At 41.8% G+C, this 26,767-nt stretch overlaps 2 protein-coding genes across 2 annotated transcripts; both read left to right on the forward strand.

Moving 5' to 3' along the window:
• Positions 1-513: 513 nt before the first annotated feature.
• Positions 514-1,824, forward strand: LOC141654840 (putative disease resistance protein RGA3). The gene has a single exon (XM_074461954.1). It carries the CDS (start codon positions 514-516, stop codon positions 1,822-1,824), a length of 1,311 nt encoding a protein of 436 aa, XP_074318055.1.
• Positions 1,825-19,420: 17,596 nt separating this feature from the next.
• Positions 19,421-23,911, forward strand: LOC141656745 (disease resistance protein RGA2-like). The gene is made up of 2 exons (XM_074463773.1): positions 19,421-19,581; positions 19,969-23,911. The coding sequence occupies exon 2, from the start codon at positions 20,308-20,310 to the stop codon at positions 23,527-23,529; it is 3,222 nt and encodes a 1,073-aa protein (XP_074319874.1). The 5' UTR covers positions 19,421-19,581; positions 19,969-20,307; the 3' UTR covers positions 23,530-23,911.
• Positions 23,912-26,767: the final 2,856 nt, after the last annotated feature.

Here is a 26,767-nt window from a genome sequence, read left to right on the forward strand (position 1 = left end):
AGGCTAACAACACTTGGTGTTGGGAAAAGATTGCTTTTATTAAGAAAGCTTGAAGATTACAAGAATGTTTACAAAGTGAGTTTGTGTGAATGTTTTTGGATGGATGGCAAATGAAGTCATGCCCTCCTATTTATAGAGCTCCTAAGGAGTCATCTAGAATCTTAAAGTGTCCTAGAAGTCTCGGGACTATTCTAGACTCTTCTAGAATATGCACAAGTTTCCTATATTTACATGATGATTCTAGATTAATCTAGTATGTACATGATTTATCTAGGATGTCCTAGAAAATTCTTGAAGGACCTAGATTCTTCTAGAACATTCCGGATTCTTCTAGGAGCTTCTAGCATGTTCCGGAGAAATCTAGTCCACTGAACTCAATTTTCAGCACGGTTTCGGGAGAAATCCTTATGTAACTTATCCAATTGTCGGAACCTTGAAGAGTTGCCTGAGGAAATAGGCAAGCTAGTGGCACTCAGTCACCTTGACCTCATTGGTTGTGATAAACTGAGTCATATGCCAAAGGGGTTGCAGAAATTGACAGGTCTTGAAACATTAGGCTATTTTGTTGTGGGAAAGCCAAGAACCTCTGTCACTCTCTATGGATCTAAGGCTAAGTTGGCTTGTGATCTAGCTGACCTAGGCTATCTTGATAATCTCAAGGGCAATTTGAAAATAGTTTTGGTCGATCGTTCAAAGGATATAGTCTCTGAAGCCAATGCTGCATATCTGGACAGGAAAAAGATCATGGATTTTACTATGGAATTTAAATGGAGCAGTATAGAGGACGAGATGGTACTAGAAAACCTGAAGCCCGGTGCTGATCTGGAATACCTGCGTATAAAGAACTATGGAGGAAAGAGGTTGCCAAGTTGGATGAGGGAAGGAATCCATTGCTGGCTTCCAAATCTGGTTGAAATTCACATATATGAGTGCAAAGAATGCATAAATATGTGCTCCTTTGGAAGACTCCCTCATCTTAGAAATCTAGAGTTACGGAACTTGGATAAGGTGGAGTACATAGAAAATGGTAGTAGCAGCATAAATAACATGGTAGTTGTTGCAGACGAATACCCTTCCACTCCCTTATTCCCGTCCCTTACAGACCTCACACTCAAAGACATACCTGGGTTGATAGGATGGTGGAGTATTACAGCGTCTGCTCAAGATCGGGGTCAGAATCAACTCCTGAAATTGATGCCTATATGTCCCAAATTGTGGAGAGTGACAATAGACATGGAGTTGGTGATTTCATTGGCCCAAGTGTTTCTACAAGGTATTTCTTCTTTACAACATCTCTCTGTTTGGGGCCCAACCAAGGTGGTAGCAGAGCAACCATGTTGTCCTTCAAATGTGGGTGTTAAGCAGAGACAACCAGTCATCCTCCTTAAAAACTACCTTCCCACCCTCCATTACCTATGTTTTGCCAGTAGTGAAACGGAACATATTCCGGAGGAGTTTCGAGGTATGTCTTCATTGAGAAGCCTAAGGATATACAAATGTAAAGCATTAGAGTCGATTCCAGAGTGGATTGACAGCCTCACCTCTCTAGAAAGCATTATTATACAAGAATGCCCAAGATTGAAATCATTGCCACACGAGATGAGCAACCTATCCAACTTGAAGACTCTTTCCCTTTCAAAATGTTCAACAGAACTTGCTGAGAGATGCCAATCGCCATTAGGCGAAGACTGGCCCAAAATTCAACATATTCCCAATATTACCATTCAACCCGCTAACACTGGGGAGATGGTCACTTTCGAGATTATGATGAAGGTCGGTGGTAGTTGGCAGTCTACCTCCACACATTATTCGTTTTTTAAGTAGCTTTCTGGTGTTCTGAGTAGTAATATTATACCCAGGGTGTCCATTATTTGGAGACTTGGACTCATTACCGCTTTCTTCTTCTTGTTGCATGCGTAGTATTTTAAAGTTGATTTTATGATACAAAATCTCGAGTAAAGATCATTTTCATTTCTTTCTTTCCATTTCTTGTCCATTATCTTTAATAGCTTAATTTCATATACTATTACTTTCCAACATCATCGTCCAGCCATTTCTCTCATTTGTAACAGTTAGATCTTTTTCGCAAAATAATCTCAATCGTTGAAAAGAAATAGAGATGGGAGGTAATGGAGACGATGCAAATTGCAAAATCTCCCTAGTAATTATCCCCATTGATAAGTCTACAAGTTTTATAATCTCCCCTGCTCTCAATAATCTTTACCTTTCACTTTACACCGTCTTTAAAACGCTATTTTCACTTTATACCTTTTTTTTTTCAAAAAGAAAAGAATTTTGGTGATAAACGAAAATAAATATCGTCAAGTTACATGGAATGACTTTTTCTCCAAGACGCTGATTACTTAAAGTTCAAAGGAATTGAAAATATGATTCCAAATTGTAAAATGAAAGCATAATATCTAAATTGACAAAATCAATTAATGTTGAGCCGAGTCACCGTCTTGGATTATGTTTCTTCTAAGAGAAACTATAATTAAGGTATTTACTTAACTAATTACTAATGTACACTTTTTGTGTATGGCACGATCCTATAAGAAGTTCGTAAAATGGATTTTTTGAACAATAATCAAGGTATTTATGAGCAGTGCGCTTGCAGGAAGAACAATGCACTTCATCATTTACAAAGATGGAGTATTTCACAGTTAGTGCTTTCAAACATTGTTTACAAGTAGAGGTAATCGACGACAGACTATCCCTTCTCGATTAACTGGTGATTTATAGGTGGATGCATTCACACTTGGAACTGTACCGCCCTTCACACTATAGGCGTGGCCATATATATATAATCATGGATTTAGAACTATGGAAATGGAAATATTTCAGATTAACAAGAATTTACTGCACAATTCAGTAAGGACATTATTGCTGTTGCGGTTTCTTCCGGTTGTCTATGAATTGTCAGATGGATAAAATTGTAGAGAGTAGAATGTAATTAGTGTGATTGTCTGTAGGCTGATTACAAGTTTGTCACTTGTATTACTCACCCTGATTTTGCTGATATCTGAAGATCAATGCTTTTTTTGTTGAGAGTGCACCATAACATATGTTTTTTTCCCTTCCAAATAAGTCACAAGGACCGAAGTTTGTCACGGAAAATGTGATTTTTCAACTTGTAATCTATTATCAAACATAAATTCTCATTTAAGACGGATATTATTCATATCCGTCTTAAGTTTTAGACTGTTCAAGTAGTACACATAGGACAAAAGTAGATCGCATTGAAAATAGGAAAACATTTGTCTTATCCTTGCAAGTGGGGTGTTATTTAACCCGTTTTATCCTTATCCGTCTTAAGCAAGACCTATTGATTATCAAAAGTACCTTCAATTATTTGTTTGGGCTAGGTAAACAAAAAAATAATCAGCAAGTCTCCTTTGTGACGGATATACTCGTCATAAGCTTGCGACGGGTCAAGTAATGCCATGTGCGGTAGATAAGACAAAACAGAATGTTACTCCCTAAGCACTTTGCTTTTGTCTTATCTACCCCACGAGTTATATTTGATTCATCGCAAGCATACGACAGATATGTCCGTCACAAATGAGAATTTGTGAAAAATACTTTAATAGTGATGGCTTGGATTGAACGGGTCAAACGTTCCAATAAATCAATAACATGCGGGAGTACTTTTGTACCCTTGGTTAAGTTGGAGCACGACTCATAACCATATTAAAAGTCTTTCTGAAAAGGCCAAAATACACCTATGTTCAAACTCATCAAGTTTTAAAATACGGAAAATTCACGTGGTACCCTCGAACTTTTTCATTTTGCACATGGTACCCAACTTTTTAATTTTGTGTACATTATACTCTCCATGTTTGATTTTTATGCACAACATGCCATTTTTGTCGATATTAAAAAACCCAATTGCGCATAACTCCTAGAACGGAATTCAGAATCGACCAATTTTTTTTCTTAAAATGATTATCTCGTCATAATCTACGAGTTGTGAAAAAAAAAATTGTCGACTGACATTTTATAGGGTTTTTTTTAACGAAAATCTCAAATCAACCATATCTTCGATCTTAAATTTCCGAATGACAATTTTCGTTTTATCAATTTATAGATCTCGAAGAGGTAATCAATTTGAAAAAAAAAATTAGTCAATTCCGATTTCAAGTCTATAATTTATGATCAATTGAAAATTTTAAAAACGATAAAAAGGCACGTTGTGCTTGAAAATCAAATTTCAAGAATATTATATGCACAAACTTAAAAAGTTGGATACCACGTGAAAAATGGCAAAGTTTGAGGGTACCACATGAATTTTCCGTTTAAAATATCACTAACATTTTTAGTTATACAAGTCAAATCAGGCACACAGTAATAATTCTATTTAGGATATTGTGTATTTCTACGTTTTTTAGTTTTCCAAGGAGTAACCATATTTTTCCACTAAAAGACTTTGATAGCCTATAATTCGTGGTCACGAGTTCGGAACGCGACGATCCTTTTTTTTTTCCCCTAACTGATCGGCATTATGAGATCTTCGATTTGAAAAAAAATATTGCCACTTTTGAAACTTGTTGCAAGAAGTACGGTCAGTCAATCATTTTTAACCAAATACACTTTGAGCGACTATATTTCATGGTTACGAGTTCATAAAGTAACGATTTTTTTTTTTCAAATAGATCATCTATACGACTATACGAGAGCGCTATAGTTTAGAGAAAAAATTTCATTTTTGAGCTCATGGCCAGGAATTATAGATGATCAAAGAATTTTAACTCAAAAAGAGGGTACACCATATAAATGAAAAAACATAGGCATACCAAGAAGAACATCCCATTCTATTTAGAATAAAATTATCAATTTTATATGCTTGTTTAAAATTATCATTACATAAATTGAACAAATTTATAGTAGAAAGAAAAGGAATACAAGTGAAATATTTGTACAAACTTAACTCAAAAAATGAAAAGAATCTATAAAATCTTATTAAAAGGTTAACCTAAAAAATGCGACATGGCAAGTTTAATTGTGACATGACAACTTTTAATGTGACATGGCAAAAAAAAAAAGTAATATGGATTACCAATTTAAGAAAATTAAAAAAACAAGTTAAAAAAATTAAAAAAATATAAGGTATAAACACAAAAAAGAAAAAAAAAAATTGTAAACCATTGATCTTCTCTCATAATTTTTGTTATTTATTCACCTTATTTATTTAACCATTATTTCCTTTATTTAATGAAATGACCTTTTGACTTTCCTTTCATCATAAAATTTTGAGAGAATTAGTAATAGAATTTTTCATATACTCCCTCTCATCCAAACCAAAGGTAACACTTACCTTATTCGGACCATCCAAACCAAACTACCCATTCCTTATTTGGTAAAAAACATGACTAAAGACCCCTCATACACCCTTATTATTTACAGAAAATGCCATCATATTTGTGGCCCTCCTTTAATTAAGCTACAAGTGATCCTACTTTAATTCCAATACTACCCTTACTTTTTCTCTATTTTCTTAAAACTTGTGCTCCCTCCCATGTTACCTTTGGTTTGGATGGGAGGGAGTATATAACTATTATATTCACCCTAATTTCAATTTTATTCAAAAAAATAGCACCTAAAGTATACACAGAAAAATAAATTAATTGTTTCTTTTTTTATTTTTCTAATGCTTTGTATTAATTTGTTATTATCACTTGTGTTTGTATTAATATTGCAGGAGAATGAATTTCCAACTTTATTCAAAAAAATGGTACGTAAGGTATAGCTAAAGGACTACATTAATTATTTCGCTTTTTATTTTTAATTTTTTTATGTTTTGAATTAATTAGAATCTTATTAGTTATTTTTTGTGTTTATATAAATATTGCAGGAGAATGAATTTTCAACTTTATTCAAAAAATTGGTTGGTAAAGTATACATAGATAACTAAATTAATTGTTTCACTTTTTATTTTTGATGGGGCATATTCTGCACCCGCTGACCGAGTCAACATCTTGACCAAGGTCAAAGCTAAAAGACAACAAGTCAAACAGAAGGACAGCCTAGCCGACAGAAGCCTGCCGGCCTGTCACTCACTCCTCGGTCTCGGCAACTAGCCGGCCGAGAGGCATATCAGCATACTCATATCCGGCCCCCTCGGCATGGAGCCAACCAGGCCTGCCGGCCTGCCACGGGTCCCTCGGCCGAGGGCAAGACAATCTTTCCACCTGCTAGCCACTTGGCCACTACGTGACAAAAGGTGAAAGTCTATAAATACTCCACTTCTCTCAACGAGAAGGGGATCCACAATTCATCCAAATATCACACATAAACTGGTATTATCTTTCTTATCTCTCTACAATATACTTCGCCAAGTAACACACAACTTAACCTCTTTAAGTTTACTGACTTGAGCGTCGGAGTGAGTACGCTCGGTACCAAGCCGAGCCCTCAGTTTGTTCATTGTTTCAGGAGAGGCCGAAAGGAAAGTCAAGCAAAGACATCATTCGACAAGCCACGAGTGGTAGCAAATATCTGCTCTGGAATCACACCCGGAACAATTGGCGCCGTCTGTGGGGAAAAGATACTAGAAGCTAGTCACATTCTTTCCCAAACATAAAAAAAAAACCCATTCACCGAGCCAAGAAGATGTCGAAGCAACAAGAAGTAGTAGTGACCGACGAAACTGCATTCTACTAGGATGACACCGTCCCTAATTCTGAGATCAGGCAGACCCCTACCGGCCAAGTCACTGACATGGCGTACGGGATGCCAAGAGAGCAAGCAACACCGCTGCCCACCGAACAAGTCACCATTATGGGACATTTGGTTGATGCAGCTAAACTGAAGCTACTCCTGGACCTAATGGGTAGCACGTCGGCTCCCACTGTCACGACAACAATAGCAGCGGCACCCCCACAGGGGACCAGGGTCCAAAAGGTGACTCCGAGAAACTTAAACGGAGCACTGGAAGAAGCTGACCATGTCAAGACGCCGGGGGAGCCCAGAGTTCCAGTGGTAGACCTAAGCCCTTCCCGCACTCGCGGGAGGACAGTGTCGCCGCGGCACCAACGAGGCCTGCCCCAAAGGAGTGAAAGAAGTCCGACTCGCCAGAGTCGGAGAAGAAGCCCGACTCACCAGAGTCGGAGAAGAAGCCCTTCCCGCCACGGGGAGAGTAGCCGGACTAAAAATGCGAGGAGCCGATCGCCGCGTGTCATTCGACACGTGGTCAGACAGCCCCTCAGTGCCTATGTCCTTGAAGTCACCGTGCCAACTAAGCTGAAGTTGCCGCCCTTATCATACAAAGGAGAGAGCGACCCAACCGACCACGCCGAGGCCTTCGAGTCTTACATGTCGGTATGGGAGCAACCTGATGAGGTTTGGTGCCGTGTCTTCCCTACGACCCTGCATGGGATGGCACAAAGTTGGTACAAGGGGCTGCCCAATGGCTCGGTATCCTGTTATGCCGACCTGAGGGACATTTTTCTAGCCCAGTACTCTTGCAAAAAGAGAAGGGCCGTGGAGACATCGGATCTCCTAACTATCAGACAGGAGGGGGGCGAGTCTCTACGAAGCTATGTGAAGAGGTTCGACGCCAAGGTTCAGCAGATTTGGGATCTGAACCCCGAGCTGGCGGCCTTCGCACTGATGAAAGGCCTCCCAAGAGGAGACTTAAAAAACGAGCTCATCAAGTGCGGAGGCCTGAGCCTAGACTCCGCCAGGATATTGGCCGACCAAGCCATAAAGGTGGAGGACTATCACAAGACCTGGGTAGGCCACAGCGATGCTGGGCACTCAGAAAGGAAGAGCCTCCGGGAGGACAACCCGGATGAAGGACGCCGTGACAATAATAGGTCACGGCCAGACAAATCTGCCAGGAAACAGAACTCGGCGGGCGCCGGGGGGAGTTCGGGACCGTACTACCAAAAGCGGTACAATGGTCACACCCCCCTGGTCGTATCTCCTGCCGAGGTCTTCGCCCTGAGCAAGGGCGAGGGTCAGAAGTAGGAAAGGCCTCCCAAGGCGAGGAGGGACGGTGACACGAGCCAGTACTGTGAGTACCATGGCCACACCGGCCACTTAACTAACGACTGCCGGCATCTGAAGAATGCCATTGAGGAGCTGATCCGGAAGGGGAGCCTCGGCAAATATGTTGCCGGAGGACAAAAAACTGATACCGGCGGGTCAAATAAAAAATCCGTCTTTGAACGGATTGGAGTAATCCATGTTGTCATCGGGGGCAACGAGAACGGTGGGTCCGCTCATGGGCACAAACGGCACCTGAATGAACTATATCAGGCCATCAACTTTGTGCCCAAAACAGCAACCCCCGCTTCCAGCATCCCCGATATAACTATTGGGAATAAGGACTACGAGGGAGTCATCGCCCCACACAGCGACCCACTTGTAGTCCACTTAGACATAGCCAACCACCTCGTCAAAAGGTGCCTGATTGATACAGGTGCCTATACGAACATCATGTACAGGGAATGCTTTCTCAATCTCGGCCTGAAGATTGAAGACTTAAGCCCCTACACCAACCCGTTGTATAGCTTTTCTGGGGACGGCCTGGTACCCCTGGGGTTAATCAGACTACCGGTGATGTTCGGCGAGGGGAATGCGGCTAAGAATGTTATGTCTGAGTTCGTGGTCATTGACGGCTCGTCTGCCTACAACGTTCTCATAGGCCGAGTCACTCTGAGCGAGGCCGACGCAGTAATGTCCATCCGGGCCCTGACACTGATGTATGTCTCGGACCGGGGGGAAGCGCATAAGCTCGTCTCAAAGAACGAAAAGGACGAAGTAGTCAATGTCCAGATATCTGCCAGAGGGTGCAATATGCAATCCTTCAAAGTGGCGAAGTCCGAGAAGGGCAAAAGCCCATCCTTACAACAGGAGGGCGACCTCATGAATAGCACTGTCGGCATGGTCGAGGGAGCCGAGACCGAAGAAGTAGAGATTGACCCAGGCCGCACCGTAACTGTCGGTGTCAACCTGGAGCCAAAATTCAGAGCCGACCTCCTAGACCTGCTGAGGAAGAATAAATATGTCTTCGCCTACTCAGCGGCCGAGATGCCAGGGGTGAGCCGGGAGGTGATTGTTCACAAGCTAAACGTCCTCCCCACCGCTCGCCCTGTCAAGCAGAAGATGAGGAACTCATCAGCCGAGAAAGACGAAGCCATCAAAGCCGAAGTAGACAAATTACTAGCGGCGGGCTTTATCATGCCTTGTACTTACCCAGAGTGGCTAGCTAATGTTGTAATGGTGAGGAAATCACCAGGGGCATGGAGAATGTGTGTAGATTTTACCAACCTTAATAAAGCATGCCCCAAAGATTGTTATCCTTTGCCTCGGATAGATAGTTTAATTGACGCCACGGCAGCTACACTATCCGAGCCTCGCCGGACGACGCCTTCTCGTGGTACCATCAAGTATTCATGGCCGAAGAAGACATGCCTAAATGCGCATTCATCACCAGAGACGGCACATTCATGTATAAAATGATGCCGTTCGGTTTGAAGAACGCCGGCGCAACTTACACAAGGCTGGTGGACAAAGTGTTCCAAAATCAAAAAGGGCGAAACGTTGAGGCTTACGTCGACGATGCTATTGTAAAAAGCAAGTCTGACAGCGAGCACTTAGCCGATTTACACGAGACATTTTGTTCACTAAGGAAATACAAGATGAAGCTGAACCCAAAGAAATGCAACTTCGGTGTCCGGGCCGGCAAGTTCCTCGGCGTACTTGTCAGTGCCAGGGGCATTGATGCCAATCCAGAGAAAGTCCAAGCAATACTGGACCTGCCGGAGCCGAGGAACAGAAAAGAGGTAATGACGCTGACCGGGAGGATGGCAGCTCTTGCCCGCTTCATCTCTCGGTCGGCCGACAAAAGCACTCCATTCTTTACAGTGCTAAAAGGGAATAAAGACTTCAACTGGGGGGAGCAGCAGAGCACAGCTTTCAGGCAACTGAAAGCTCACCTTCTGACACTGCCGACCCTGTCCAGGCCGATGCTGGGGGAGACGCTATATCTATATTTAGCAGTTACCTCGGCCACGGTCAGTGCCGTGATCGTCAGAGAAGAGAACAAGCAGCAGCACCCAATCTACTTTATCAGCCATACATTGCTGGCCGCCGAGAGAAATTACCCACTGATTGAAAAAGCAGCCTTCGCTGTCGTCGTTGCCGCAAGGAAGTTAAAACCTTACTTCGACGCACATCCCGTGACGGTCTTAACCGACCAGCCGTTGGAGAAGGCATTGGAAAAATTCGAACAATCTGGCAGGCTTATCAAATGGGCAGTGGAACTATCCGGTTTCGGCATCCAGTACAAACCAAGGCCTTCAATAAAGGGGCAGGCACTTGCAGACTTCCTGGCCGAGTGCACATATAAAGAAGAACCAAATCCCGGAGTATGGAAAGTGTACACCGACGGATCCTCCACGACGAACAGCTCAGGAGCCGACATCCTTATCATCAGCCCAAACGGGGACGAGTTTGAGTATGCCTTGAAATTTAACTTCTCGGCCTCAAACAACGAATCCGAATACGAGGCGGTGATAACCGGAGTCGAGCTAGCTAGAGCTGCCGGAGCAGAACACATTGTGTTAAAGACAGACTCACTATTGGTGACTAACCAAATCAGAGGAGAGTATGAGGCGCGAGACGATGGGATGGTAAGATACCTGGAAAAGGTAAAAGCTGACACAGGAAAATTGAAATCTTTCCAAATCCAATGCATCCCCAGGTCTGAGAACAACCGAGCTGACGCTCTCTCAAAACTTGCTAGTTCAAGCATCAAGAACGTCAGCCGAACCGTGTTGGTGGACATCAGGAATGCAAAAAGCATCACTGAGACCGTCGGCATGGTGGGCGACGTGGAGGCCGAGACGACGTGGATGACTCCGATAATGAAGTATAAACTGACATTTGAGTTACCGAAGGATCGCAGTCTCTCGCAGAAGATAAAGAGGATCGCAACAAGGTACTTGGTGTTTGAAGGAGAATTATACAGGAGGTCCGTGATAATGCCACTCTTGAAATGTGTCGGCCCAGCCGACGCGGAGCTAATACTGACAGAGATTCACGAAGGCATCTGTGGACACCACATGAGGGCAAGAACACTAGCCCACAAAGCTCTCCGAGCCGGCTACTTCTGGCCCACCATGCTTGAAGATTCCAGAACAAAGACCAAGAAGTGCACAAACTGTCAGATGCATGCTCCGGTGATACATGCTCCTTCCCGGGACCTGCAACCGGTACTTAGTCCCCTTCCTTTTGCACAGTGGGGGATGGATCTGCTAGTGCCATTTCCAACGGCCTCCGGAGGAATAAAGTTCTTGATCGCCGCCGTTGACTACTTCACCAAATGGGTTGAAGCTGTAGCAGTACCTCCGAATACCACGGCGGCCGTAAGAAAGGTAATCTGGGAAAATGTCATAACTCGTTTTGGGTTACCCCAAGTCATGGTATTTGACCACGGCCGAGAGTTTTGGAGCGACATGATAATGAGTTGGTTAGAAGAGCTCGGTATCAAGTTTGCATACTCCTCCGTCTGCCACCCTCAGAGCAACGGACAGGCGGAAGCAGCCAATAAAACCATACTCAACGGTTTGAAGAAGAAAGTGGAAGACCTAAAGGGAAGATGGGCCGATGAACTGCCCGGCGTCCTGTGGTCCCTTCGAACCACGGAGAAAGAAGCAACGGGGTACAGTCCGTTTCACTTAGTCTACGGGTCCGAAGCCGTCCTGCCAATTGAAGCAGCGGTGCCAACATTCAGAACGGCTACCTTTGACCCGGTTGAAAACGAGGAAGGCCTGAGAGCCTCCCTAGACCTGGTCGAAGAGAGCCGAGACACGGCACGCCTCAACCTGGCAGTATACCAGAACCGAATGAGAAGAGCCTACAACCGGAGAGTCCACAAAAGGGATTTAAAAGTAGGGGATCTAGTCCTAAGAAAGTCAGCCGCCACCAACAAAGGAAATATCCATGGAAAGATGACGGCCAACTGGGAGGGTCCCTACAAAGTGGTTGAGGAAATGAGGCCGGGTACATACCGGCTGACTGACATGGAGGGTGTGCCTTTGATGAGCCATTGGAACACTGACAACCTAAGGAAATACTTTGTATAGCGGCGGAGGTGTCCAAAACTATTGTGGGCACCCCAACGCGTGATTATATCCAATGAAGAATCATTCAAGTTTTCCATCAAAGTGTTTGTCCTCTCCGTAGTCATAATCGAGGTAGACGTCGCGGCCCAAGCCGGGCAGTCACCCCAAGAAGTAGACACCACGACAGTCACTACCAGCGCGGTTGAGACGCAATTCTGGCCGCCTTGGCCAACCGAAGGCCTGGCAGAGGAATCGATCAACATGCCTTAGGAACGTATAAGTACAGTTGAGACGCAATTCTAGCCGCCTCCGCCAACCGAAGGCCTGGCAGAGGAAGCGATCAATATGTCTACAGATACGAACGCTGTCGAGCCGTAACCTCGATTACCTCGGCCAAAGCCAAGAGTGACGGGGACACAACGGTCGATACGCTAACATGTTCACAACGGCGGTTGGGAAGCGCAAATCGGACGCCTCGGCCAGACCGAGAGTGAAAGAGGAAGCGACCAACATGCCAACATGTTTAAAAGATGTTAAGCACAGTTGAGATACGCATTCTAACTTTCTCGGCCAAGCCGAAGGTAAAAACGAAAAAAGCGCTCAATTAATAACGCAAGAAGACAAGTGAAGAATGGTGATCAAAGCCCCGACCAAGCCGAGAGCCAATAAGACAAACTTTATTGAAAATGATTACAAGGAGAATGCATACGACGGCCGTCCCCATAGGGATAAGCCAAAACACAACCTACCAAAGTTTTACAAAAAACAAGGAAAAGTAGAGCAAAAGGTTACAGACATATCATGAAGGGCCAAAAGATGGCAGGGAGGAAAGACTTAATAATTGGCCCCCGAACAGCTGAAGCTATCCGAGACGCCGGGTGAACCTGGTAACGACCGCCCGTCTCCCTATGCCGGTAGCTGCTCGCCACCGGCGACATCAGCAGCATCATCTGGGTTGGCAGCTTCAGCTTCGGCTAGCCGATGAAACATGCGCAGAATACGCTCAACACTCATCGAAGGTCCATACCACGGCATAGACTACGCTGGGGGAAAATTGATGGGGCATATTCTGCACCCGCTGACCGAGTCAACATCTTGACCAAGGTCAAAGCTAAAAGACAACAAGTCAAACAGAAGGACAGCCTAGGCGACAGAAGCCTGCCGGCCTGTCACTCACTCCTCGGTCTCGGCAACTAGCCGGCGACTTGGCAGCTTCAGCTTCGGCTGCCTTTACCTTCTCAGCCTCCTCCCTGCCCGCCCTCGCTATTTCAGCACCGATCGCCTCCAACGCCGCCTCCTCTTCCTCCTTCTTCACCCTTCCCTCCTTCGCAGTCTTCTCCTCCGCGGCTTGCGCCTTAGCATCAAGCTTGTCATCAAACAGCTCGTCAAATTTTTGCCACGAAAAGGAACCATCAGCATAGAGCTCCCCAATCACTTCCCTGGCGGCTTCTTCGGCCAGGTCCCGGTATTGGGCGCACATGTTAGGAAGAATGACACTTTGAAGCTTCTCAATGTCCAACTGCCTCTGTGCGATGATAGCCTTCATATTCCGAAGCACCTTCCCCTGGGCCTGGAACATAGACTTCCATTCGTCCCTCTTCTTACCAGTGAAGTCGACGACGGCCTGAAGCTTGTCACGCTCCTCCAGCAGCTTAGCGGCTTCAGCCCCCGCAGCCTCAGCCTTGGCTCTCTCAGCAAGGGCTGCCTTTTCAGCATCCTCCCTAAGTTTTTGCTCGGCAAGGACCGTCTTTTCAGCCTCAGCCTTGGCCCCCTCAGCTTCCTTCTTCGCAGCAGCGAGCTCAAGCCTGAGCTGCTCAAGCTGTGGGGCAACTTCAGCCATGACCTTTTCCTGCTCCATGATATGAGCACCGGCCACGTCAACCCACTTCGCCAATATCCTGGACAAACTTATGCCCTCCGACCTAATCTGGGCGGGTGTAGGCTTCGGAAAGGAGGAAACGACGGTGGCATCTTTGCCACCCGTCTGCGCAGGTCGCTTCTCAGCACGCCGTTCAGTAGGACCGGTAGATGACGGCGGTTGATCTACAAAAAATGCGGACAAAGCATCCATGTCAATGTTGTCAACATTCATTGACATGCCGGAGAGCCTGTCATCAGGAACGCCTAATGAACCAGCTAAATCTGAGCCACAAGTTAGATCCGTACCAGTCCTGGGCTTCTTAGGCAGAGGGCCAGATGGCCCCATTTCTTCGCCGGCCTCAGTAGCAGTAGCAGCGGCAACAGCGGCGGAAGCAGTCTCTTTCCTCTTACGAAAAAGAGGAGATTTCTCTGCATCGGTGGTCTCATCACCGGTGATATCGACGACCACCACCGTCTCCTTTTGGATTGAAGGGATTGGAGGCTGAATTGAAGTTGACGCCGTCGCCTTCGAAGACTTTGCTTTTCGCGTTCGGCCCGGAATTTTACTGGCAACCTTCGCCTGGGCCACCGTCACATCCAATGCCTTCAGCTGCAGATCCATGAGATCATTCGGCGCCGGTCTGCGATCACGCGTCTCAGCCTTAGGATGCAAATTTACAACGTTCTTGTCCTTATCAAGTCTCATCCTCTCGAGGAGATCCTCAGACAGATTCGGGCCAAAATGGTCTGTAAGAGAAACAAAGCAAGGAATTACCCAAAAGAAGATAAACCAAGGCCAAGATAAAGAAACATAAAAAGCAAAAATGGGCCTCACACCGACCCCACTCACCCTGGCTAAGGGCCGGTATGAGGCCGACGTGGCAGAGCGGCTCGTCCTGAAGAATGATCTGCGTCGGGGGCAACCATCCCTTCGGCGTATGGTCCTTTTCAGCAACAAACAGCCGCATTGCCCGCCTCTCGTCCTCTTTGAGATAGACCTTCACGGCGTCCATCTTGAGCTTACTCCGGGAGACATATTTCTCATACTCTCCCCGGCTCTCGCACCGCAAGTGAACCTCGCTCTGGAACGACTGAGGCAAGGGGTAGTCCTCCGGCACCTTGACGTACACCCACCGCCTCTTCCAGTCCTTACAAGAGGTAATCTTGGACACAGAAACGTAGCCCGACTTCGTCTGCACGCTGTACCACCCCACTTTACCGGGGGTTGACGGCCGAAGATGATGAAGCCGGCGGAACAAGTTAACTGTCGGAGCCTCCCCCTTAAACTGGCATAGCCACACAAAGCCAACAATCGTCCTAATGGCCAACGGATGGAGCTGCGCCACAGCGACGTTCATTGCTTTAATTATGGCACAAACGTATGCATTCAGAGGAAACCGGAGCCCATACTCCAGGTGTCTGAGGTATACGCCGATGCAACCCGGGGGAGGGCAACAGACGGCCTGACCCTCCTCAGGGATAACAATTTTATATCCCCTGCCGAAGAAGAAATGGCCCTCGAAAAGTGTTTCGCCGGAACAATTGGTGAACTTATTTGTCCAAGCATGATCAGGACCAGTCGTACAGGCCTCGCCGTGATCCAGGAGATGCGGCCTCTCCTCACCAGAGTGAGTCCTTTCCTCATCACCAAAATCATCCCCAACATCGTCATCATCAAAATCCTCCAAGGATCGCTCATCAAATTATGGAGAGAGCGGCCTGGGACCTCCAACGTTCAACGGAGTGACAACCAATACCTCCTCCTCATCAGGACGCGACGAGGAACCCCCCGGCGCAGAAGTACTAGGCCCGGCGTCAGCAGCAGACATGGTAGCAACAGTTACTTAACAAAATAAGAGATTGAGAAAAATTTGTTTGTTTACCTTGAAGAAAAGCACTAGCCGAAGTAACGATTCTGAAGATTAGAAGAGAAAGAAGCCCTTGAAAAATTTAGAGAGAAGAAAATTTTAGAGAAAATGAAATTGGTAGCCAAAATCAGGGGCTAACTGCCCTATTTATAGAGGAAAGCCCACGAAGAAGGACCAATCAGGGCACAGCCCATGAAACGTCAGCCAATCAGCGAACAGACACGTGTCAGACATGCAGCCACGGAATGTCAATCGTCGCAACAGTTGAACGTCAATCAACGCAACAGTGACCAAACGTCTTCAACACGCCCCTTCATATCTCTTTGCCTATCCATCTTCCTCAACAAACTCCTAAGTATCCGTTCTCCGCCGGCCACATGATCAACCAAGCTAGGTAGCACCGGCCGGGGGCAATCAAAAACAACCGGCACTCTCAACCCTGGTCTCGGCCAGCGTCATTTTCTTTTCCACATCGGATGTCCATTACACAACCATGTGGAGGGGGGATATGGTACGGCCATAACATGATCAAGCCGAGGAAGAAGCTCGGCGATGAAACATGCGCAGAATACGCTCAACACTCATCGAAGGTCCATACCACGGCATAGACTACGCTGGGGGCAAATTGATGGGGCATATTCTGCACCCGCTGACCGAGTCAACATCTTGACCAAGGTCAAAGCTAAAAGACAACAAGTCAAACAGAAGGACAGCCTAGCCGACAGAAGCCTGCCGGCCTGTCACTCACTCCTCGGTCTCGGCAACTAGCCGGCCGAGAGGCATATCAGCATACTCATATCCGGCCCCCTCGGCATGGAGCCAACCAGGCCTGCCGGCCTGCCACGGGTCCCTCGGCCGAGGGCAAGACAGTCTTTCCACCTGCTAGCCACTTGGCCACTACGTGACAAAAGGTGAAAGTCTATAAATACTCCACTTCTCTCAACGAGAAGGAGATCCACAATTCATCCAAATATCACACATAAACTGGTATTATCTTCCTTATCTCTCTACAATATAATTCGCCAAGTAACACACAACTTAATCTCTTTAAGTTTACTGACTTGAGCGTCGGAGTGAGTACGCTCGGTACCAAGCCGAGCCCTCAGTTTGTTCATTGTTTCAGGAGAGGCCGAAGGGAAGTCAAGCAAAGACATCATTCGACAAGCCACGAGTGGTAACAAATATCTGCTCTGGAATCACACCCGGAACAATTTTTATTATGATTAGAATTTTATTAGTTATTTTTTTGTGTTTGTTTGTATTAATATTATAGGAGAATGAAATACTCACATATCAATAACAATGCACGAGATTGGAAATAATGGCTATGGAACTTCTTTACATATTTTTTCTTGGTTTGTGATGACTCTTTCATTTTTGTCGGTTTTTCTTTTTCTACAATGGTGTATTTGAAATATCGAGTGGTAGCAAAAATCTTTAATAAGTACTTGACATGTTGTAACATTATTGTCCTTCACTCTTTCCTACACTTTAGTCTCCTTTGTAACACTTATGTTCTATTTATATTTTGTTAAACATGTTACAAATCAAATTGCTTAGCCAAATTGTTAATGTACGATGCACATATGTCAATTTGATCTTATCATAGTGTTATAATATGCATAATAAATATTACCTAAATATTATGCATGATTAATAATTAGTTAGAAACCGATTCTTATTCTCCAATTCATTGTTCCAATTCCAATGCTTTCAAGCCTTTAAATCATTTTTTTTCCAATCAAATATACTATTCTGTAACTCACAGTATTTTTTGGATAAATATTTTTTTTTGAATGATTTGTTTATATTTTATTTTCTCGTGAATTAGGAAAGGCTAATATTTCGTATGAAGTATAATAGTATTTTTTTGATTATAATTTTTGATGAATGATCGAATATGAAGAAGCTATGTTTGGAATTGTATATGCATAAATCTCTATTTATTGCTTGATTCCGAGAAATGTGTAATTAGTTTTACTCATCTTATACTACTACTAATAATTATTAGAGTTCACCTATAAAGTTTTGATCCTTACTTTACTCTCTTACTTTTGGTCCCAAATCTAATCTTATATATATACTACGAAGTATATTATTAGAACACAAAATGTGATATTTTAAATATAGTTGTTAAAGTTTCTCACATAAAAGTTCACGACCGTTTCTTTGCAAGATAAACATAGGGCTGAGTACTTTAAAATGCACAAAAACGACAATAAAAACAATATCTCCATTCAAGCAATAAAGAGGCAAGTTGCAATGTTTGTTGGTGAATAAAACCTTTCATATTCTATAATCTTTAAGCCGATCAAAGCAATGATCAAATAATAAAGAGACAATGGAAGAATCATTAACTAAAGAGGCAATAGAAAAACCATTAATTAAAGAGGCAATTGAAGAAATCATTTGCAACTCAAACGAAAAAATTGAGAGTCATTGATTTTCTTTCTATAAAATCTCATTCAAATAATAATTCATATTGTCTTATTTGATTCCAGGTTGTCCAAACCAACATTACCCGTCCTTACAAGAGTCAGTTTTTTTTGTTCTCTCTGTAATTTAGAGTATTTTATTGGAATTTCGTGTCTCCTTTTTCTTTTTCTCTTTGTTCATTTATTTATATTTAATAGCCTTAATTGGAGGTGTCAATTCAATTAATTAAATTGATAATTTAACTAATGATGTTATTGTAGGAGGTATGTATATGTTAATGCGATCCTAAGATGGATGTGCTTTGAACTTCGCATAATTATTTTGTATACCCAGTTAGAAATATTTTTACGAGATTAGCATAATTATCCATATTGTACGAGTTTTAGGATTTTGACAGGAGTATTTATTTAAATTTTATATCTGTATGTGTAGTTACTATAAGTGAAGTAATAAGAAGATGATAATTTTGTAGAGAAAGAAAGGATAATGAATGAAAGTAACACGTTATATATTTCGAAGTTAGGAGATTTGTAACAGCATATGGAGTAGAAAATAAATTTCAATGCAATTTGTTCATATATGGAAGGGTGACTTCTTTTAATGTTTTGTTTTATTGGTAGCCATTTGTACTCGTATTTTTAAATCCTTTGAAAACAGGGGACAACAACGGAGCGCAAATTCATGCTCCAATACTTCTATGGCGTCAAGATTGTCCATAAGACCACAAGTACCCGAAAGTAAAATTTGACGGGCCGTGTCGTCGCTTCAAAACAATCAAGCTATTCACATTTTGGTTTGCCTATCATCCGGAATCAAAAAATTGGAGTGTATTAAACTTTTGTTTTAAAATACTACTCCCTCAGTCGTGTTCATGTATTTATCTTTTTTTTTTTTTAATTATTTGTGAGTGGTTTTTTAATTAAAATTAAACAAATGATTGAGAGAGACTACTCCATATAAGTTATTCACAAATTAAACACTTAAACACAATCATTTATTAACGATCCCGTAATTTTCAGGCTCTAAAACTAGTTAGGAATTAATTTGTGAAGAAATAAATTAAACGGAACAAAATTAAATTGAATAAAGCAGCGCTAAACTAAAATGAGCTGAAATTAAATCCGAAAAAACATGGCCCAAGTAAACTAATACCAAAAAAAACGATAATTTGGGTAAAACAAATAGAAAAATTACCCCATCTTCTCTCTTCTTTCATCTGAGAAAAACAAACAATGGAGATTTTCTATTACCCGGGGCCGGTGTTGGGATCTTTAGCTTCAATCTTCACTACAATTGATTACACCAATTCCTCACTACATTCACCTCGTCCTTTACTCTCATCCCAGGTAATTTTATTTTATTTTAACTTAATTTTACCCTTCTTTTTTGTCATTTCAATTTTTCTTGCATTTCCGCCGTTTCTTTGATACCAAAAAAAAAAGTAAAGCAATCCGGGCTTAATGAACTACTTAGCCAAAACGCCTGTATACGTCTTACGGGTTTAAGTCACAATGCCATCATTTGGTTTATTGATCGTAGCTTTACCGACATCAATTCATGAGTCAACAACACGGCCTTGAGTGTTCAAAACAAAATTAAAGTGTAATGCATCCGAAACTACAATACTGATCAGCTAATTGCTAACCTCTCTTTTGTTTCCCAATTCCTGTGGACACCCTTTTGATTCATCCTCTTCTTCACTCTCGTTACTCGGAAATAATGTACAAAGAAAGACTAATTGCAACAACACATCAATTCTTGAATACCCGACTGGCCGGCCAATTTTATGTTCATAAGAAAATTCAACAGTATGATGCTTCCATAGTTTCCTCTCATTTCTTTCCCAATTCCTGGAAATTTCCTTGTTCACTATATAAATAATGTGATTGTGAGTCGGAAATAGTACCAATCAATCTATCATCCTCTTAACAACAATACTTCAGTCTAAATTTCCTTGTTCGCATATTATTATCATATTTCACAATACTTCAGTCTAAATACACCAAATCAAGTAATCTATATCAAAACCAAACACAAAACCTTCTATTAAAAGGGCAGAGTGAGAGGGCAAAATGGCAGAATCGGTGGTGATTGAGTTGCTTAAAACTATTGGGGAAAAAGTGGGTTCCGATGTATGGGGGAAAATAGTCAGTGCAGCTGACATTGATTCCCAAATAAAAGGGCTTCAGGAATACAAAAATACCATTGAAGCTGCACTACTTGACGCATATTCACAGGAGTGTAGTCATTCTCAGCGAAACGTGCTCGAGAAGCTTGAAGGCGTTCTTGCCAAACTAATCGATTTCCAAGATGAAAAGGCTGTAAAAGCCAAGCAGAAACAACTCATGAGCGGAAATAAGTTCACCAAAGAGGTGCGCTTGTTCTGTTCTACTTCAAACCAACTTACCTCACCTCTCAAGGATGCTGGTAAAATCAAGGATATTTCGGGAGAACTGAGTCGCATTCCAAGTCATGCCCAAATTGGAACCATCTTTAACTCTCCATCTTTGAACCAAACCCAAACATTGAGCAATGTATCAGGATCTTATATGAGTACTGATTTGGTAATTGGACGAGATGGAGACAGGGATAAAATGGTAGGCTTACTGTTAGACGACTCCGCTGCTGCTGGTGTACTCCCTGTTGCTTCCATTATTGGGATGGGTGGAGTTGGGAAGACTACATTAGCTCAGTATGTTTACAATGATGAAAGGATTAAAAAATATTTTGATTTGCAGCTTTGGGTTTTCGCCACCCAATATTTTAATGTCAAGGATGTGTTACGGCAGATGGTGACGTGTGCTACTGATAAAAAAGCTCTCAACTACGATATCGATCAGCTCAAACGGTGTCTATATCATGCAATTGCCGGGAAGAGGTTTCTGCTTGTTTTGGATGGTGTGTGGGAGGACGACCGTTTGAGAACAAAATGGAAAGAATTGACAGTCCTGCTTAGGGTCGGGGCTCAGGGAAGTCAAGTTCTCATTACCACACGTAGCAACACGGTTGCTAGAATTATTGGAACCCAAGACCCATTAATGGTTAGTGATTTAGGAGATGATGACTCTTTGCTCCTCTTTCGACATGTGGCTGTTACACAGTGGCATGAGCCAGGGGTGGAGGCTATCTTGAAACAGATTTCAGAGATGTGTCCCAAAGTTCCCCTTATTATACAGGCAATTGGAAGCCTTTTAGCTGGGAAACCTACTGTCCAGGAATGGCAAGCATTTAGGAATGCTCAGCTTGCAAATTTTACATCATATGGCCGTGACGTCTTAGGCTCACTCAAACTCAGTTATGATCAATTAGGTACTAAGCTAAAACTATGTGTTCTATACTGCTCTCTGTTCCCAAAGGGATTTTTGTTCGCAAAAAGTTATCTCATTCCTCTTTGGATTGCCATGGGATATGTTGAGGGCGAGTATACCGACCAAAATCTAGAAAAGGTGGCTGAAGGTTATGTGTTGTGCTTGCTTAATCGAGGATTTTTCTACTCTGACGACAGGGATAGGTTTAAGTGCCCTGATGTTTTTTGGATGCACAACCTGATGCACGATTTAGTGCTGTCGATTGGTGGGTTCAAGTATAAAATGGCTGATTCAAATACAAATGAATTTGATGAGAGAGTTTGTCATGTATCATACCATTTTGCAGAAGAGGACCCTTCTTTGAAAGTCCCATCATCACTATTCAAAATCAAGCAGTTGAAATCGTTCCTTCTTCCTCTTCCATCACAAGGTTGGATTTCCTATTATAACACAGTTAGACTTTTCCCATTAATCGATATTTCTATATTCAGAATTCAGTCCTTGAGGGTACTGCGGATGCGTGCGGTAGGGATAAAAAAACTACCAAGATCACTAGGCAAACTGATCCACTTGAGGTATCTTGATTTTTCGCACAACTCTATCCGTAAACTCCCTGACTCAATTACACATCTAGTGAATCTATATTTTCTTGACCTATCCGACTGTTTGAGTCTTGAAGAGTTGCCGGAGGACATAAACAAGCTAATGATGCTGAGACACCTTTACCTCTCTGGTTGTGACAATCTGAGTCACATGCCCAAGGGATTGCGGAGTCTGACAGGTCTTGAAATACTAGACCATTTCATTGTGGGAAAACCAAGAACCTCTCTCACTCCGTGTGTATCCAAGACTAAGTTGGCTTGTGATCTGGCAGACCTAGGCTATCTTGATAATCTTAAGGGCGAGTTGAAAATCGTTTTGGGTGATCGATCAAATGATTTAGTGTCAGAAGCCAAAGCTGTAAATCTGGACAAGAAAGATATCACTGAGTTTACTATGGATTTTAGAGAGAGTAGAATAGAGGACGAGATGGTGCTAGAGAACCTCAAACCTGGCGCTCATCTAGAACACTTGTGTATAAAGAACTATGGAGGAAAGAGGTTGCCAAGTTGGATGGGAGAAGGAATCCATTGCTGGTTACCAAATGTTAAATCTATTTTTATAACTGATTGCAAAGAATACATAAATATTTGCTCCTTTGGAAGACTCCCTCATCTTGAGATACTAGTCTTAAAAAAATTGGATAAGGTGGAGTACATAGAAAATGATAGTAGCAACATGGTAGGTCTTGTAGAAGAGCACCCTTCCGTTCCCTTATTCCCGTCCCTTAGAAACCTCACCCTCTGGAACATACCTGAGTTGAAGGGGTGGTGGAATATGCCAGAGTCCGCTCAAGATCAGAGCCAGAATCAACTCCTGAAATTGATGCCTGCATTTCCCAGATTGGAGGAGGTGAAAATGGACATGGAGTTGGTGATTTCAATGGCCCAAGTGTTTCTACAAGGTATTTCTTCTTTACATACTCTCGTTGTTGGGAAACCCAACGATGTAGCAGAGCAAAGATGCGGTCCTTCAAATGTGAATGTGGGTGTTAAGCAGAGACAACCAGTCATCCTCCTCAAAAACTACCTTCCCACGCTCCGTCTCCTAAGTTTTGACAATAGTGAAATGGAACATATTCCTGAGGAGTATCAGGGTATGTCTTCTTTGACAAGCCTAAGGATATACACATGTAAAGCATTAGAGTCGATTCCAGAGTGGATTGACAGCCTCACCTCTCTAGAAAGCATTAGTATACATGAATGCCCAAGATTGAAATCGTTGCCGCACGAGATCAGCAACCTATCCAACTTGAAGACACTAAGCCTTACACAATGCTCGAGGGAGCTTGCGGAGAGATGCGAATCACCATCAGGAGAAGACTGGCCCAAAATTCAACATATTCCCAACATTACCATTAAACCTGCTAAAAATGGGGAAAAATGAATTGAATCAGTCAAATGAAGAGCTAATCTCTATCCAAACGATTAACAAGAGTGGTGCTACTTGACGTGTTCATCAGCCGATCAGGTGGTTTGAGTATCTTTAGTCACAAACTCTCACTTTAGACGGACACTATCCGTTTAAAGCTGTAGACGGATAGTGTCCCTCTCATAAAATCTCATATAATGAGAGTGAGTAGTACAAGTTGGTGGGGAATGAATACCCCTATTTGCCCGCCCACTTACCTTTTGCAAGAGGGGCAAAGCCCCAGGGGATTGTTTAGTAGTGTTGCATTTTTTTTCCTTATATTTTATGTTAAAAACTTGTTCACACTCTAGGAGTGGTGACGTGGTGTATTTGCATGAATAAGACAAGCTTGTCTCTACTTCTAAGTATTATGCTTTTGTAAATATACCCTAAATAATCATTTTAAATTCAAGACAGATATATTCGTTTTAAATAATAATTTGTACTTTAGATTAAACTAAAGAATTTTAAGCAGTCTCATTTGTTTTGCCTGTCCATTATACCATTCGTCTTCATCACACAGAAGATTGAGATCACCTTTACTTAACTTCCCTATTTTACATAGTAGGCAGTGTTGGTGATACTTCTACTTTCTATCACTTTCACAATAATGATCAATACTCACGTTTTGTGAAAAAAAAAATGAATGTTTTTAAGGACTTTATTTCTCTTAAATCTCTTCTAAGGGACCACTTTTATTTGATGAAATTTGTGATTTAACAGAAATAAATTCAATGGGTAGTTTGGATTGGATTGGAGGGAGTAGTATTATTATATTGAGATATGAGCTTTTGGAGAGTTCATTTATATATAGGAATATTAACGAGGTAATTATCAATAAATTATTTGTGGAGAGACATGTTTTTTTCTCCACAAATTCGTACTTGTGACGGTTATAAGTTATGCCGGTACTCAGAATCGATTTAAATAAAGTTAAAAAGGAATTGAGGTTGTGAGATGTTTTAACTTACACAAATTCTCATTGAAGACATGACATATCCGTCACAAGCTGAAGACGGATACCATTTTACCTCACAATGTACCCACTTTTTCTCTCTCTGCAACACTATTCATGTGGTCTCCTTTCTCCACTAACCCATTTTGTTACCATTTTATCTCACAAAATATCCGCCACAAATGGTAACCCGTCACAAGGGAGACCAATTGTTTAACTTAAGACAGTATAAGACTAGCTATACTTCTATTGTTTCTTATTGTTTGGACAAATTGACGTAGTATGAGATACTCGGTACATCACAAATTATAGAATAGCATCGTCTTACAATATAAAACAATTTGTTTATTAGTTAAACGCTCATTTGTTACTACAATGAGTTTTTTCATACTCAAAATTAAAAGAACTATCCTAAACCATAAAACGGGCTTAAATAACGTAAAGAATAGAAATTAAAATTAAAATTGATACAAGTAATTTTGTTAGTAAATGCCATAAGCTTATGAAAAATAGAGAAATAGAGAAGCCGCTAACTTTTTTAGCGGCTTTAGTGGTTATTCATTTCTAGAATAGGCTGTCATCAGTGTTAGAAGGTGACGGTTTTTGAAAAAAAAAAAATTTGAATAGTAAAGCCGTTAGGTTTCTTAGCGGCTTTACTATTAACTTAGCGGCTTAACATAAAAACTGGAAAAAAAAATAAAAACTGATGACGTGGACACCATAAGTCAAAATAGTTTCAAACCAACCCCAACTCCCTAATTATTTTGCTAATAAACCCCAATTTGCCAAAAAATTCCATGTTTATTGCTTTATTTTTATTCTTGTTGTACTGGTTGTAATCATTAAGATGTGTAATAGAAAAATTTCTAAATGCAAAATAATGCAAGATTTGGTTACAATGAATGAGAGAGAGACCGAAAATGATGAGAGGAACAATTAATTAAATTAAATAGAGAGTATATAATGGAGGATGAGTGGATGAATTAATTGAAGAAATAGAGAGTGAAGAATGGAGGAAATCATGGGGTGTATAACAGAGGATGAAGAATGAAGGAATCAATGGAAAATTGGGGGGAAAATACTGAAAAATTGGGGGAATGTTTGTGCATGAGTAATGTACTAATGCCATGCTCTTTTGGACTTTAAGTTGCTGAACTAAACTTATAGGAGCTGAATTGAACTGAACTTATAAGAGCTGAATTGAACTGAACTTATAAGAACTGAACTGAATTTATAGAAGCTTAACTGAACTTATAAGAGCCTGATCTGAACTTATATAGGCTGAACTTATAGAATTCGAACTGAACTTATTAAAATTTTGCGTTTTATATAAGTTAATTTTTTTTTTGAGATTTGCTATATCACGCCCCCTGTTTTACTTGTTATGCCCTCTATTTTTTCATTTATTCATATTTTACCCTTGAGCATTCAAATTAAATTAAGTAAATCTAATTATCGTTTTATCGCATATGGGTTACAAAGACGATTTTTATAATAAATACTTATCGTTTTATCGTAATGGAAAAAAAATGAAGTAACGAACTAACCATATTAATTAATAACAAAAATAATAACAGCGATTTTAAATTTGTTACTTTTTGCGATACAAACTTAAAATTTAAAATGACAAAAATAATTGACGATTAAGAACGAAAAAACTTAAAATGGCCATAACTTTGCGCTCAGTTGTTCGTTTTTTACCATTTTTTTTTTCAAATCGTTTATCTCGACGAGACGAATGCAATGGAAAAATAAAAAATATAAAAATATTTTTACCTGGTCCAGTCGTGTGAAACACACGACCTGGCCATAGCCGTGTCATGTGGATTACACGACATGACCTAGGCCGTGTCATGTAATCCACATGACACCGCCATGGCTCGGTCGTGTAATCCACATGATACGGCCATGGCCAGGTACTGGATTAGTTAAAAATAATTTTTTTTCCATTGCATTCGTCTCGTTGAGATAAGCGATTTTAAAAAAAATCATCAAAAATAGATACCCGGGCGCAAAGTTATGGCTGTTCTAAGTTTTTTCGTTCTTAATCGTCAATTTTTTGTCCCAATGTTTTCGGAATAGAACTATTTTCAATAGCCCTCCACCAGATTTTTATGGTCTCTTTCATCTTATCATGCTTGGTGCAAACAATGATTTTATTGTGCATAATGGTCGGAGGAACAAGATGGTCGAAGTTAGGGACGACTATGTTAATGATATGGACACTTCTTTTCTTCTGAGAAACCACTTTCCGGTATG

This window comes from Silene latifolia, chromosome 5, assembly GCF_048544455.1.
Source record: "Silene latifolia isolate original U9 population chromosome 5, ASM4854445v1, whole genome shotgun sequence".
Lineage (NCBI taxonomy): Eukaryota > Viridiplantae > Streptophyta > Magnoliopsida > Caryophyllales > Caryophyllaceae > Silene > Silene latifolia.

Coding starts and splice junctions, on each gene's coding strand:
- LOC141656745 (XM_074463773.1), top strand. CDS start 20,308: ATGGCAGAATCGGTGGTGATTGAGTTGCTTAAAACTATTGGGGAAAAA.
- LOC141654840 (XM_074461954.1), top strand. CDS start 514: ATGCCAAAGGGGTTGCAGAAATTGACAGGTCTTGAAACATTAGGCTAT.